The 15,451-nt window shown below is 35.2% G+C and overlaps 1 protein-coding gene across 1 annotated transcript in view; it reads right to left on the reverse strand.

Annotated features, from left to right (window-relative positions):
* The window catches only part of Ecpas (Ecm29 proteasome adaptor and scaffold), a 110,392-nt gene that overhangs the window by 7,935 nt on the left and 87,006 nt on the right, over positions 1–15,451 (reverse strand). The window contains exons 29-42 of the mRNA XM_010639330.3: positions 15,196–15,313; positions 14,736–14,903; positions 12,301–12,380; positions 11,199–11,304; positions 10,085–10,132; positions 9,053–9,174; positions 7,654–7,804; positions 5,930–5,995; positions 4,556–4,645; positions 2,752–2,818; positions 2,130–2,221; positions 1,985–2,051; positions 1,634–1,825; positions 677–885 (exon numbers count right to left, since the gene is read on the reverse strand). Coding sequence (XP_010637632.1) covers positions 677–885; positions 1,634–1,825; positions 1,985–2,051; positions 2,130–2,221; positions 2,752–2,818; positions 4,556–4,645; positions 5,930–5,995; positions 7,654–7,804; positions 9,053–9,174; positions 10,085–10,132; positions 11,199–11,304; positions 12,301–12,380; positions 14,736–14,903; positions 15,196–15,313 — 1,576 coding nt within the window. The remainder of the gene's footprint in view (positions 1–676; positions 886–1,633; positions 1,826–1,984; positions 2,052–2,129; positions 2,222–2,751; positions 2,819–4,555; positions 4,646–5,929; positions 5,996–7,653; positions 7,805–9,052; positions 9,175–10,084; positions 10,133–11,198; positions 11,305–12,300; positions 12,381–14,735; positions 14,904–15,195; positions 15,314–15,451) is intronic.

Genomic DNA, 15,451 nt, shown 5'->3' on the forward strand with positions numbered 1-15,451 from the left:
AACTTGACACATCAAATTTTATCCCAAATCATGAGTGCAGGATAATTATATTCATTTCCATTTCATAAATGCCTGAGAACTAATTTGACAGAAATATCAAAATGGCAGAAATATCAAAAGAATATCAGCAAAATGAAGATTATTTCTAGTCCAGTACCATTTCTACAATACTGCACTGACCACTAGTAACCTTTACAAAATAAACAAAACCAATGCATGTTGCCACAATCTCATGTTCTGTATGTTATTTTACTATAGTCCTTATGTAAAAACAACTGTTTCTAATTCACAAGCCTCAAAGATGGGCAACTTCAGTCCTACAATTAGAAGCAGCTCACCTTTATACTCAGTTTTGCATATGCCAAATCCTGACTTTTCCATGCAAAATGGTGACAAGTTGGTTTAAGAGCTAACTTCAAAGGCTAAATATGATAAAAATATCAATGTTCTGCGTTATTGTACATTATCCAAAGACATGATATTATACTTTGAGATGAAATATCATAGTTAATCACACAAAGTTCACACAACCCCCTCCCCACTGACTAGGAAACACAGCTCACAAAAATAATCTATCTCAAATCACACAAAACCAGATTATTTTTATAGAAATTAAAGATAAATTCATACATCTTTTAAAGATAGCTTAATTTAACTGGCATTATATTTTCTTTACCTTTCCTGCCCATGTTCTTCCAGCCAGCCCCTGCAGCAAGGCATTCAGTATCATTCCCAGATATGGAGGCACCAAAGAGCTGGTTTGCTTTGCAATTGATGCCATGGCAATTGCACCCTGGGCTTTCATTTTCCAAGACTGAGACTGCAAAGCCTTCTGAGTGATGGTAATCAACTCTGGCAGGTATAATCGAATGCCTCCAAAGGATCCTATGTCAAAATAAAGAAAAGTTAAAACATCTCAAACAATAATAAGAAAAATTATCTGGGCATTGTTATGCACACCTCTAACAGCAATACTGTTGGAGCTGAGACAGAAAGATCACAAGTTCAAGCTTTACCTGGGCAACTTAGCAAGATCTTGTCTGAAAATTTTAAAAAGGGAATGGGGGATGCACTTGGGTATGCAGCTCAGTGTGAAGGCCTTGAGTTCAATTCCCAACACTAAACAGTAGGAAAGGGAGAGGGACAAGATGTTTTTATAAATCTGAAAAAAATCAGTTGCCATCAGTCTAAACCAGTGACTGTTGATACACCACTTTCTCAAAAGGAGAGACAGTGGGTGAGTGATGAGACTTCTTTTACAAAAGTAGGACTTTATGAACTTGGGCGTATTCTCAGGTAGGTATCACACATGTCAAAGTAAAAAGTACATCTGACTACTCTAAAATAATACTCTAAGCAACACTAAATCACGTTCACTCTATCAACTATAATAAAGCTCTTCTTTGCATAAATACAGTTTATCTTCTCTCACATGGGCAGCAGTGAGTCGAAGACAAGAATTCTAAGTGCTAACCTTGCAAAGTGAAAAATCTGGTTTGGTTTAAAATTAAATGGAATGTGTTGTTAAAGTCCTGAGAATATAACTATAAAGGAATTTATGCATAAACAAGGTAAGATATTACAGCTGTGGTTCCAAAGAAGCAGGTTTAATTCACAGGCACTGTTTACTAACCAGGTACATTTTCCTGCCACACTTCAGTCCATAAATTACATTCTTCTTTTTCAGATTTCTCCTCATCAGCAATTTCATGCATGCCTAGAAATGCTAATGGCAGAACTTCTTTGGCATGGTTCTTCAATACATCAGGGCTGTATCGTCCAATTGCATGAATAGTTAAAGCACAAGATGTCTTATAGATGGGTTCTGAAGAGAAGAAACCAAAATTTTTATGCACTTTCTGTTTCTTAGGGCAGTGATTGAAAGACTATTATACAATGTGTGCTATAGCAATACAAACAGATAAAATCAATTAGAAATGCCTCTAGCAAAGCACATGAAGTCACAGAAGTGAAAAGAGGGTACCTTCTTTCTCCATATACCAGCCACTAAGCTTCTGCAGCAGTTTTTCAATGCTACTATCCCGTGACGTCTGAAAGAGAAACAATTCTAGTCATTTCTTTATAACTATCAAAGAGTTTTATTTAACTAAATAAGAAGCTCAACTTACTCGAACTAAATGGCCCATGGCAAATGCACAGGATTTCTGAATCACACTGTTTCGATCTGTCAGGCCACTAAGCAAAGCACCCATAAGTTTACCTATCAGAAATAAAGGAAAAAATCTGATACTTATTGTTCTGCTCTTTCCCCAGGACTCCAAAAACTATAATCATGTAAATGTCTGATTACTCCAAAGCAGTATAGATCTCCTGGATTTGTATTTGCACTGTTTTACTTCCTTCACTAACTATAAAATTAAAACTTAACCTAGGTCTAGAATACAATGAAGACAGTTGCAAAAATGAGAGCTAGATATATAAAGTTCATTAGCTCAGTCTAGGAGCCACTCTAACCAGAAAAAAATGCTACTGTAAAATTATCTATAAATGATGAACAAGTCCTACAGAATGACAAATACCTCCTTATGCTGCAAAGAAACAAAAAACCTAAGACACTGAAAACTTGCTAAAAACCCTGTATTTCCTGCAGACAAACAGATTAGGCTGGAGGCATGACAGGAAAAAAAGCACAAAGCATCATAAGCATGTCTAAATATTTTTCCTTTTAAAACTTAGTCACATAAGATATGTATGCAAAAATATCCCCCCCACGTCATATGACAAACTCACCTGAGTAAGGTGTTAGGTCCTGGGGACACTGAGTAGTTAAAGACACGATGACACTGGCACAGCCTCCCTTTAGGATTACAAAAACACAGGTCTAAATTTGACAGTCACAATGTTCTGTCTATTATCAATTTGTTTCAAGTACCAATAATTTAAAGAAAAACATAAAGCCTAACAAGCCCCTCCAGCAATCAATCAAGAAAAGGGAAATTGTATTTTATACGCATAATAAGACTTTTTAAGACCACCAACAGGACAATGAGTGATCTCAGACACTGAGCAAGAAAGAAAATTGGACTACCTGCTGGGAAGGCAACATCCATCCTTGTGCTAGCTACCATTTCTACTTCTAGATATTTAGCTAAAAGAAATAGCTTTCAATGAGGCAAAACACATTCACCAGAGGGCTCTTTAATTTTTGTTTATTTGTTTCTTTTGTTGCTTATTCTGAGACACAGTCTCACTATGTAGTCTAGGCTGGCCTTGAACTAACATCAATCCTCCTGCCTCAGCCTTCCAAATGCTGGGATTATAGGAATGAGCCACCATACGCAGCCTGTATAATATTAAAAAAAAACAACAACAACAACAACAACAACTGAAAACAAGCCCGGGGATTTAGCTCAGTGATGCCGCCGCCTGCCTTGCAAGCACAAGGACCCAAGTTCCATCCCTGGTACCAAAAAAATAAAAAAACCTGAAAACAATCAAATGTTCCTTGATGGATTGAAATAAATGGTGTATATCAAAGCAAAAGAGTATCATACGGCCATTACAGGAAACAGAGCAGAAGATACATGTACCGAAAACATTCTCAGACAAAACACTCCCAAATATAAATAGCAGTTTTTCCTTCATAGTAAAGTTATAAACATTTTTATTTATAAATTTCTCCTGATACACAAATTAAAATTTTGGCAACTGTGTCTTGCTCTTGCATGGTGGCCCACCCTCATGCTGTAGGTTGTACTTCTTTTCCTACTTTATTTGGCTCAAACTCACTCTGCAGAGCCTTTTTCCCTATCTTTAATAAAACTGTGCTACCATTAAATAAATAAATTTTAAAATACAAACATTGATTTGTGTCATGAGAAAAATAATATGTCTTGTTTTTAAGAGGGGGTGGAAGGATCTAGTCCTTGTAAGATCTCAAAAAAGGAAAACATTTTTTTCTACCCTGTTGACGCCTCTACAAAAAATTCTAATCATGGCCTAAAACATCCACTCCCTGACAATTAGATGAGCATCTCCACTAACATATAATAATGGAGAATTCAAGGACATGATGGTAATCAGGGAACAGAAATGATTCCACACAGACAGACAGTATTCCCTGAATTAGTGTCATGTTTTATTTCCAAATCAATGACATTTATTAAATTCTTAAAATTATCAAGCATAGTGGTGCCATGCCTGCAATCTCAGCATTCTGCCAGCCTTGGGCAGGAGGGTCACACTTAGCATCTTAGCAAAATCCTGTCAAAAACTAAATTAGCTGAGCTGGGAATTTAGCTTAGTGGTGCCACTGCCTGCTTTGCAAGCACAAGGTCCCAAGTTTGACCCCTGGTACCATAATTAACTAATTAATTAATGGCTAAAGATATAGCTTGATGAAAAGGCCCTGGGTTCAATCCCCAGTACCACCATAAAAAGCAAAAGGTTATTAATGTAATCACAGACACAAAATGTTTAATGTATACTAATATTAGGTTTTATGAATATATGAATTTCAAACATGATGATTATGTTTTCCTGTCTAAAACTAATGAAGATGTGCACCTTCGCTTTGAAAAACATACTTGCTTACCTTAGTTCCAAGGCCTACGCCACTCCTGATCAGTTCACATAATCTAGGAACTAGCTCACCCAGCACCGACACATCAAGATATTGCAGGCACTTTTGAAAACAAATATACAGGCAAACCTTAGCAAATAAACAAGTCAGTACCACATCTTCAATTAAAACCTGCCTTTGTCAAATATCTACCCACAGAATTTGACATATAAAGTTGAAAAATCCCTAGTGATTTTACTCTAATTCCAGTATTTAAACCATCATACTACAAACAGATTAAAAAAAAAAAATCATTCATCAGTGATTCAATTTTTAAAACAGGACAAAACAAAAATAATTTTAAAAATCAATGTATTAAAAAAGAAAATAGGCCAGGGATCAAGCTCAGTGATTCCACCACCTGCCTCGCAAGCACAAGGCTCCAAGTTCAATCCCAAGTACCAAAAAAAAGAAAACAGAGATTACCTAAGGATAAAATATCTTTCTAGATGTTTCCTCTTTATCAATTCATGTTTAATAATAAAAGGCTTAGGTTAAAACTGACCTTCTTCACTGGTCTTAACCTTGCCTACCTTTCCTAATAAGTCAATTTATTAGATGAATTCCTTCATATCTCACTATATTTTTGAAATATAATCACATGTTCTATTATTATGAACATACTCATACAGTGTTTCCTAACTTCCTACTTTTTTAAACTTTACTTTGCCTCAATAATTCAACTAGGACGTAATACCTTTAGACCAAATTTTCGTAACAGTTACCTTGTAGACATTTTAAAATATCTATTCTTATCCAGCATTGTGATCTGCTTAGCAAAGCAATTTCCAATAGGTCAGCAGCTCTTACTTAACTGCAGGAAATGCCAGGCAGAGTTGACTCCGCCAAGACCCAAGAACTTTAGAATTCAAAGTGTCAGCAAACTCTTCACTCCAAATTCCTTCCTTTGGCTGAATCAACATACACCACTGCTTAGTTCCTTTCACGAGCCTTCTATGCCACCTACTTTATTAAATACCTCTAACTTACACTTTCTTCATCCTTCCTAAAAAATAACTCTTTGCAGCAAAAGAAGAAAAATTTTAAATCTTTCCAAATAAGCAGACCAAAAAATATACAGAAATACATTTAATGTTATTAAGTGGGAACACTTAATGATATTATCCTATCACAAAAATATAAAGAACTGTGAAAAATCTACTCATAAATATGTATAATTTTTATGTATCAGTTAAAAATTTTAAAATATAAAGTATTTTAAAAAGAAAAACCCTAGAGTCACGAAAGCTACTTGATACATCCCTTCAATCTGTTTCATTTAATGTAGCAAGATAATACACATAAAAGAAAGCAAACAAACCTTCTCAGGATACTTAAGACACTTACCATATTAATTGTTTCCATCATGGGAGAGGATTTGGCAGCACTGAGTCGGGCACTATCCATTGCAGCCTGAAGTACACAAATTCAATCACTCACTTCGTTCAACTAATTAGGAAAAAGCTACACAGACTCAAAGAAGAGAATTTTTACTTCCAAACAAAACAACTTTTAAAAAGATAATCTGTAATAAAGTCAAAGATATGTCTACCTCTAATTTCTATTGATATTCACTCAATAATTTACCTGGGAAGGTAGCATCTCAAAGTGAGAAATTCAGACAATTATGAGAAATTAAGAATAGTATGAAATTAATGCAGTATGGTTCTGAGCAAGTCACCCAGCCTTCTTGATACTCTAGCCACTAAAGGCGTAGACTAAATTTCTAAGGTTTCTGAGAATTTTTTACAAAATAAAAAACTGTATACATTTAGTGAGGTTTCATATTTATAATGAATGGTATCTTAGTCAAAACTATGCTAGCAAACAGGTCATACAGGCAAAATAAATGAGAAAAGGGGTACCGAAATAAATGCCTTAGTGCTCTAAAGTTAGCACCAGAAATTTATATTTCCTAATTCTCAATATGTAGTTAGCATTCCTTGGGAACCTAGGAAGGTGAGTCTACTGCAGAAAAGTAAAGAATGAAGAATGGAGAAGAAATAGCAGTATTAGTGGTAAATGAGAACATCAGTTATTAGAATACTTTAGACAAGTGAAAAATCAAATGGTGACCAAGACAAGACACACTACATATGACAGGAACTTAAAAGTTCTAATAAACAAAGACGAATGGTTAACAAAAAGCCAAGGAGAAAAACAGATATGGAATAAAAATACCATTCACAGAAGAAATACTATATAGTGCTTGTTTTGGCAGCACATATACAGAATACTATAAAAATGACCAATACAATATGAAAAGACAATGGACAATGCCACAAGAGGGAAATGCAAAACAGAACAATGAAATGTTGTTTGTCAGATTGTCATTATTCAAGGTTGGCAAAAGTGTGGAGAAAAAAAAATTCATAACCTTTGATGCTGCAAAATCTTTCCTACAAAAACTAAAAATGACCTTATTCTAGATACTAGGCATGCACTAAAAGAGTAAAATTAATCTAAATATAGGCATATTTTTAAATCTTAAAAAACTGAATTGCAGAACAATAGTCACCTATTTTAAAATTAGTATGTTTGTTTGGTCTGTAGTCTATGACTACAAAAGAATTTTTTTAAAAGGCACAAGATAGTGGAGACCACCTAAGCAATTATGTTCTACCCTTTCTGTGTTGTTTTCATTTTGCTTAAAGTAGATTTCATCTATAATTTTTAAAAAGTGATTCTGATCAAAGATAAGGCAACCACAGTATATTTGAAAAGAAGAGCAAGTCTGAGAAACACCAAAGTCTAGGCACTTAGTAAAATCCTCTTTACTTTTAGTGCAATGAGTAGTCCACAGAAGGACTCTAAAAGTATATAACCAAAGCCCAAAGAAAAAAGTGCACAAAAACTGTGTTAAATTTATATTCACGCATTTTAAGATAGTGTCAGTTTTCATCCGATTCACAAAATAGTATGAGCCAGACTCCTGGGCCTCTCTAAAAAGTTAGTACAACACTACATGTAGTAACAGGAATGAAGTTGTTTTGTTGTTAAGAGTGGTGAGAATGTTACATGAGTGAGAATATCACATGAATTATCACAATATACTTGGGCTGTCAACTCACCTTTTCTTGGTCTGTAGCCCGAAGGCTCAAATAATTGAGAACCTGGGGCTCCAACACACTTAAGGACTCCAGCAGAGCCGGGATGAGTTTTGGTGCATGTGGTTTTAACATGGCTCCTGCACTTTTGCTGATCTTCACAAGGGTGTTAATGCTACAGACACACAGAATACAACTCTTGAGTCCTTTCACTGAAAGTAAGAAATCTTAACCAATCTAATCGTGAGGATGTTCTGCAACTTATTAGATTCAGACACATACATATATACATGGTCACATGGTTACAGAACCTGGTCTAGGCAACTGTGGGCAAAGGGTGGAGAGGACTCTCAATCCTTGGGCCTCCATTCCCTTGGCTTTTTAAAAAATGTTTGTATTACAGAAGTTTTCAAGCACATATCAAAGTAGAGAGGATCATAAATGAAATTCCATATAGTATCCACCTAGTTCAAAAATTAGCAACATTTAGCCAATTTTATGTATATATACCTCTCTTGACACATTCAAGCACAAGTTTCCCCTTGCCATTATTATTTGAAAGCACATCCTACAACTTCACTTCAGTAGGCATCTCTGAGAAAGATTTTTTTTTAAACCATGATCAGTGTACCATTTTCACACTTAAAAAATACTAATAACGTTTTCTTATCATCTAACATCCAAATTTTCCTTGTTTCACAAATCTTTTCAGGTGTTGCTTTCTTGGAATCAAAATCCAGAATTTGTCCATTCCAATTTACTCCAAGATTCCTTGAATCTTTTTTTTTTCCATAGATCCTTCCTTTTTGTTTTATTTATATTTTTATTTGCTGTATTTCCGTTGTGTGATTTACCATGTTCTTCTGACCCATATACGGTATCTGCAGGCTAAATCAAATTCAGATTCAATTTATTTTAAAAAAAAAGAAGAAGAATCTTTTATAGGGAATGCTGCATGTATTCTACTGAATCACATCAGGATGCACGTATCTGGGTAACTTTTTATGCTGTGAAGTATGATCAGTGATTTCAAATTTGGTTGGCTTAAATCACCACAAGGCTCCCCATCAAACTTTCACTTCCGTGGATATAAGTCACGAAAAATCATTATATAGAATAGTGATATTACTGTTAGAATACAAAGAAACCCTGAAGAACTATGGCATAAATGGTATGATGACAAGGACCAGTGACAACAGAATACCATGCAACTCAGAATTGTAGTCAAAAACAAGCTCTCTTGAAGATGTTACTTTGAAAATGTTCTCAGTATTTTTCATAAAAACCTGAATCACCTCAATAGATTCTCCTCAACCTATCTCTTCATAATTTCAAGAATCTAAGACTTGAAGAAGAAACAACTTCTACTGAATGACTAGGAACTAAGCAATTTAATACTTTCCATTCATCAACTAATGCATACCTGAGGGCTCGAACTTCTGTCACAGGACTCATCATTCCTTTGTCCAGAAGACAAGGGAGGAGGACAGCAATGGTTCTCTGGCCAGCTGCACCTTTCGTAGGGTCACACAATTTCACGCAAACCTCAACAAAGAACACTGAACTAGTGACATTGACCTCTCAACCAATGAAGCCTTCATATGAGAAAATGCTTTTTACTTCACCATCAATAGAAAACAGAAGCTATTTTCTATGACACTATAGGGGAAAACAAAAATGAGTACTGGTATTGACTCCTAGGTCTACCAACAACTAAGCAAAATTTCATAATCCATTTTACTCTTTTTTGTACCAAGGAACAAACTCAGGACCTAGTGCTTGCCAGGCAGGCACTGTGCCACTGAGCTAAATCTCCAGCCCTTACTCTCTAAACTTTGACTTTCTAATTTGTGAAATGGGAAACAAAAGAGATGATGATAAAATGAGGAAATGTATAAGCAACCACTTTAAAGAATGCTTATAGTATCATCATCAACAACAGTTTTAGGTGGCAGGACAATAATAAAGAACACAAATCTGGAATGAGAAACACCTTGATTTAAAAGATAGTTTTACTACTTATTACAGATACGATCTATGACAAGGTACTGTATGTGTAATTAGAATGTTAAAATCCTGAATAAATCACAAAATCAAGTTAAAGTGGCAAACTAGTTTCAGAAAATGTGCCGATCTCATAAATATTAAAGATGGTATGAGGAAAAATAGATGTTGCTGGATCTAAGTGAGCAGCATTTTCATCGTCATGTCAAAGTTACACCTTATGTAAAAGAATGCAGAAGCTCTCCACTTAAAAAGACTAGAAGTATATTGTACTGTGTTCAGGATACTAGTATTGTGACACAACAATACCTACTTTTCACTTCATTTTAAGAACAGTGAATTATAACATGAAGTCAATTACACAGCAACTAAATGTTTTCTTAAGTGACCAAAAAGAAAGCATCGTCAATCCGGTTTCAGTCCATCCCCATTATAAAACAAGGGTTCTCACCTTGCTCAGAGTTTTCAGAGCTAGTTCTGCTGCTTTTCTTACAGACTCCTAAAAGTGAGAAAAGTCTGGCATCAAACATTAAAGACTTCATTCTCATCTACCTTACAATATGCAATTAATTACAGTACTTCAGACCCTACCGAGATTAGTAAAAAACTCTTTCAATCAAGAACATAATATTGTATATGCCATATTTTTAAAAATTTTGTATGACCTATTTTGACCTTATAAAATTTTTACTGAGTATAATTCAGAAACTAAATATATAGATTTGAGGATTTTGAAACATAAAAAATTTCTAATGAATAAGGCAAAAAGAAAGGCAAACCTGAAATGCTTCATTATAAAGATAAAAAATAAAATATCTAAAATTTGAATTGCCCAGTGATAAGAGTTTAGATCTTTGCTATCCCACAAAGGCTCATGTGTTAAAGGTTTGGTCTGGATAGGGGCACTATTGGGAGGTGGTAGAAACTTGGAGAAGTGGGGCACAGCGGGAGGTCCTTAGGTGTCAATGGTAGTGTGCCCTTGAAGGTTACTGTGGGGTCTTGTCCTCTTCCTCATTCTCTTTCCTTCCTAGCCATGAGGTAAACAGTTTTACTCTACCACATACTTTTGCCATGATGTACTACCTTACTTGAGGCCCAAAACAATGGAACTTGAAAAACTGTGAACTAAAATAAATCTTTTGTTTATAACTTAATAATCTCAGGTATATTATAGTGCTGTGAAGCTAATATTCCTGAGAAAAATTCAGAGAAATCATTCACTAAGTACATTATTTGGGAATAAATGCCCCATCTTTATGAACCTGATTAAAATAGATGTTTTTAGTCATTTCAAAATAATATTTGTCCTTAAGCCAGTAGTATCATGGGATCTCTACAGAAAGAAAGTCAGGTTATAGCCATCTTTTTTTTTTTTTTAAGTCAATCCAATTTAGTTATCCAACCTTGATATCTTTAGATATCCAACCCAGAAACTTCTCAGACACAACCAAGTAAAAATTCTGAGAACAAACTATAATTTTTCTCAAAACTGTGCACAAGGTCCTCAGCTCGCTCCCCAATACAAAAAGAAAAGCTGAACAACTGCAGATTTCTTTCTATAATACCTTGATATCATCCTGTACTCTAAAAAGCGTTTCCCAAATTTCTGGAAGTTTATCAATGATGTCATCTAAGGGTCTTCCTCTCAGTAAATCATTCAAAGCTAAACAGCTGAAAAAAAAATTTTGATTTCAAGTGTATACAATAAATAAAGCTCAATATTCTACTATGAAACATTTATATCAAACAATGATATATAGATTCTGTCTATATTTATAATCCTAATCCCCTCCCCATGATAGTTATGACTATTTTCTTAGTACCTCAAATATATTACATATATATGGCATTTCCAATTATCAAATGTTTATTTCCCAAAACTATGGTAGACCATTTTTTACTCACCTGTATGCTCTTAGGGGCCTAGCACGTTGCCAAATACATAGCAGGGAATGAATGAATATAAATTACATAATTTTGTATAAGCTATATATAAAAATAAAGGCTACTCTCCAAAGTCATGAGAATGTATAAAGGTATTTCTTCATTTTCTTTTTGAGTAATCCTGGGGTTTAGGACCTAGAAAATTCACAGTGAACCACACTCCTAGCCTTTTTTATTTTTTATGTTGAGCCGGGATCTCACTAAGTCATCAAGTTGCCCAGGTTGGACCCAGGCTATTGACCTTCCGGAGACGTTCTTCCAGAGTACTGAGATTATAGGTGTCACAAGCACACTCAATTTATAAATATACCTTGATGTCTTTCAATTTAACAAATGATCCTCATACTTTTTTTTTTAAGTACTGAAGATTGAAGCCCAGAGCCTTACACTGAGATGCACACCCAGATCTTTTTTTTTAAGTCTCACTAAATTGCCTAGGGTGGTGGCCAAATCGCAATCCTTCTCTACCTCAGCCTTCGAGAGGCTGAGATTATAGGCATGCTGCACCAGGACTGGCTTAATTTCATACTTATATAAAGTAACTTAGGAAAGTTACTGATCAGAGGTTTAACAGTTAACAACAACAACAAAAAAAAACTGTCTAATCATACCAGAAATAATCTTTTTAGCAATTTATTCTTTTTATACAAATTAGAAACTTTGACATTTGAAGGAAAAACATTTCCATTATATTTGAATAGTCTTATATTTGCAAAGAAGTACCTGGATTCTCGAACTCGCCACATATTGCTGGTAAGGTTCTTAATCAAATCTTGAAGAATTTCCTTCAAATACTTATCCACCTAATAAAAGGATAAATTAAAAAATACAAAATCCACTGACAATCAAATTATTCATCTTTCAACTATACAGATCCTCTTTCTATATTAAACAACCTAAGTATCTCTCTAGGTGTCTGGCCTACAAGCACCTCCCCACTTTAGTCACGTTAGGGTAATCACTCTCAAATGCAAACTCTTAATATTATTTTCTTCAGTGAAAGAGATTAAGGCATGCACATAAAGCCCACTACGATTCATTCAGCTCCAAAGGTAACTTGTCCTGTCTCACCTCCATTCTTTGACACATACATATTACCTTTATCTGTAATACTCTTCCATGTCCTACTTAGTTGGCTAACTTAAAATTACCCCTTCAAGGGAGCCAGGCATGGTGGCGTACCCCTGAAACCCCAGCACTCAGAAGAACTGAGGCAGGAGGATCGCTGTGAGTACAAGACCAGTCGGGGCTACACAGTGAGTTCCAGATCAATCTCAACTACATAGTGAGACCCTGTCTTAAAGAAACAAAACAAAACAAACAAACAAAAACAAAGAATTACCCTTCAAGATTTTAATTAGCTATTACCAGAAAACTGGCCTAGGGACTCTCTGTATTCCCACAGTAAGGTTCTGCCCTACTTCATTATAGTGGAAATCTCAAGGGCAAAGACAGTGTTTTATCTTTGTATCCTCAGTACCTTGCAGTGTCTGGTTCATAAGGAAGTATGATTGTTCAGAATGAAAGGTCAGTTTAATATAAGCCACTGTTCTGATATACTCTTATCAACTTGGTAATAACAACAAAATTGTTGGTAGACTCAGTTTTCATATCAATAGATCCAAAGACTCTCAGATCTTGTAGCCTTTTCACTTTTACTTATACAGGTAGAAAAGGTTTTGTTATGCTCACTTAAAGGTAAACAAAACCAAGACAAAAAGATAAATAACACCTAACATTGAAAAAAACTGGTATCTTCCTATGCGCCTCCTTTTCTCTCTATAGGTGATCTCATCACAATCACGGCCTCACCTTTCACTCATACAGAGGTAGCAGACTCACATCCCACAAGCACAGGACCGTGGCCTAAACTCAAATGAGACTCACTGCCTATTACATCTTGGCTGACGAAGAGGTATCACATACTTTCCTACCACAAAGAGAACTCACTGAACCTTCAAAACTCAACCTTCGAATAGCTATCCCATAAATTAGGAGCACATTCAACCTACTATGAGAGAGAAGAAAGATGGTCACATTGTATGCAAAGACTTTTAAAACATGGAAAGGATCATGGAATTTATTTAACATAAACTATAAAGCCAAAGAAGGATTTTAACCCCAAGTGACACAATCCAATTTGCATTTTTTAAAAATCCATTTTATCTAATTATGCAGACAAGATGACAAAAGGCAAAGAGAAGAGTGATAATCTGTTGACCAGGAAAGAATTTGGGAAAGAAAAAAGTAGACTCAAGTAACACTTTGTTAAAGCTCTGCTCTGGACATTAAATCACAGTATCTTGGAACAACAGCTAAGGGAAGATGCCGAGCAGACAGATAAGAAAGTCTGGAGTACACGTCACAGCTGGGACAGAAGCAGAGGACTGGGAACCATCATATTACTAATTATGTTTATATCCCCTGGAACTGATACAGAGAAAGGTGCAACAGCAACTGGTACTCAGAGGCAAGCCCTAAGAAATCTTAAGATGTGAAAGAAATAAAGAATGTGAAAGAAATAAAGAATAAGATAAAACAGCCAGATGATAGAAAAACAAGAAAGAAAATATATGGTATCTCTCTAACTAGAGAAACTACTTAAAAGTAGAACTTTGCTGGGTGTCTTGGCACATGCCTGTAATGTCAGCTACTTGGGAAGCTGAGGCAGGAAGATTCCAAGTTCAAGAGCAGCCTACATAATTTAGTGGGATGCTGCCTCAAAAAAAAAATTTTTTTTTTAAGCCTGTGAAGTAGTGTAGTGTTACAGCTGCTTGCCTAGCAGCAAGCATGAAGCTCTGGATTCAACTGCCAGTACCACAAAAATAAGTAAATAAAATTAAAAACAACAAAAATACAGAACTATGACTCACTCTCCAAGGCATTAATACTACTTATCAAGATATAGTATTGCATTTATTGAATTAACCACTCATCCAATGGCCATTTAGATTGCTTCAATAAATTTTTGAAATCTCAATACTGTCATGAGCATCTCTGATATTTTAAGAGAAGGAAGAAAGAAATGAAAGAAAGCTTATTTTAAAAAAATAAGTACACAAAGTAAGAGGATGAACACTGGCTTAAATTTTATGTTTTATGTTTAAGTTTAGACAAGCTACAGCATTCTGCAGACACACCAGAGTGCAAATACTTGCCATTGATTTGTCAGTAACCAAAGCATTCCAAATACTTGTCATGGCCTGTCGAATGCCAAGGTTGGGATCAAATTGATAACGATAAAGACGAGGAACCAGCTGAGGCAGAAAAGGAGCCAGTTGTTCTCCAGCTCTTGTAGCAATTACATTAAAACCAAAAGCAGCACCCTAAAAATGATGACAGTAAGATGAGTGGTTCAGACCCATCTGTTACAGTAAAATATTAACATTTAATCTATGAGAATAAAAACATTCTCCCTCCCAATCTTGTTCCTAAATAAGAGTCTCATTTATCGAGTATTCCACCTTTACCAATCAGTAACAGTAAGCATGTGGTGATATGGCTCTCAGTCACAAAAGTTCACAAAATCCACTGTGTATCAATTGCTACTGTGTGCCAATATAGCTTGTTTGGGTTCAGAGAGGAGAAAAGAAAACCTGCCCAGTGATAACAACTTACCTTCCTTGAGTTCCACATTGCATGATGGTTGGCCAAATTCATAAATTTATATACCAGATCTGGCTGACTAAGATCACTTGCCAGAGAACAAAGCTCCTTATAAGTAGAAAGGCCCTGGCTTAGAAACAGAGAAAAAGAAGTATGCAATAACATATTTCTCTATCTCCAGCCTAGTACATATTACATCATCAATATTTCTGGGCCATTTTAAAATTACATTTTCAGTCAATTTCTAATACTGAATTAACTCATCACC

Source organism: Fukomys damarensis, unplaced genomic scaffold (genome assembly GCF_012274545.1).
Source record: "Fukomys damarensis isolate Sample0158 unplaced genomic scaffold, DMR_v1.0_HiC HiC_scaffold_36, whole genome shotgun sequence".
Lineage (NCBI taxonomy): Eukaryota > Metazoa > Chordata > Mammalia > Rodentia > Bathyergidae > Fukomys > Fukomys damarensis.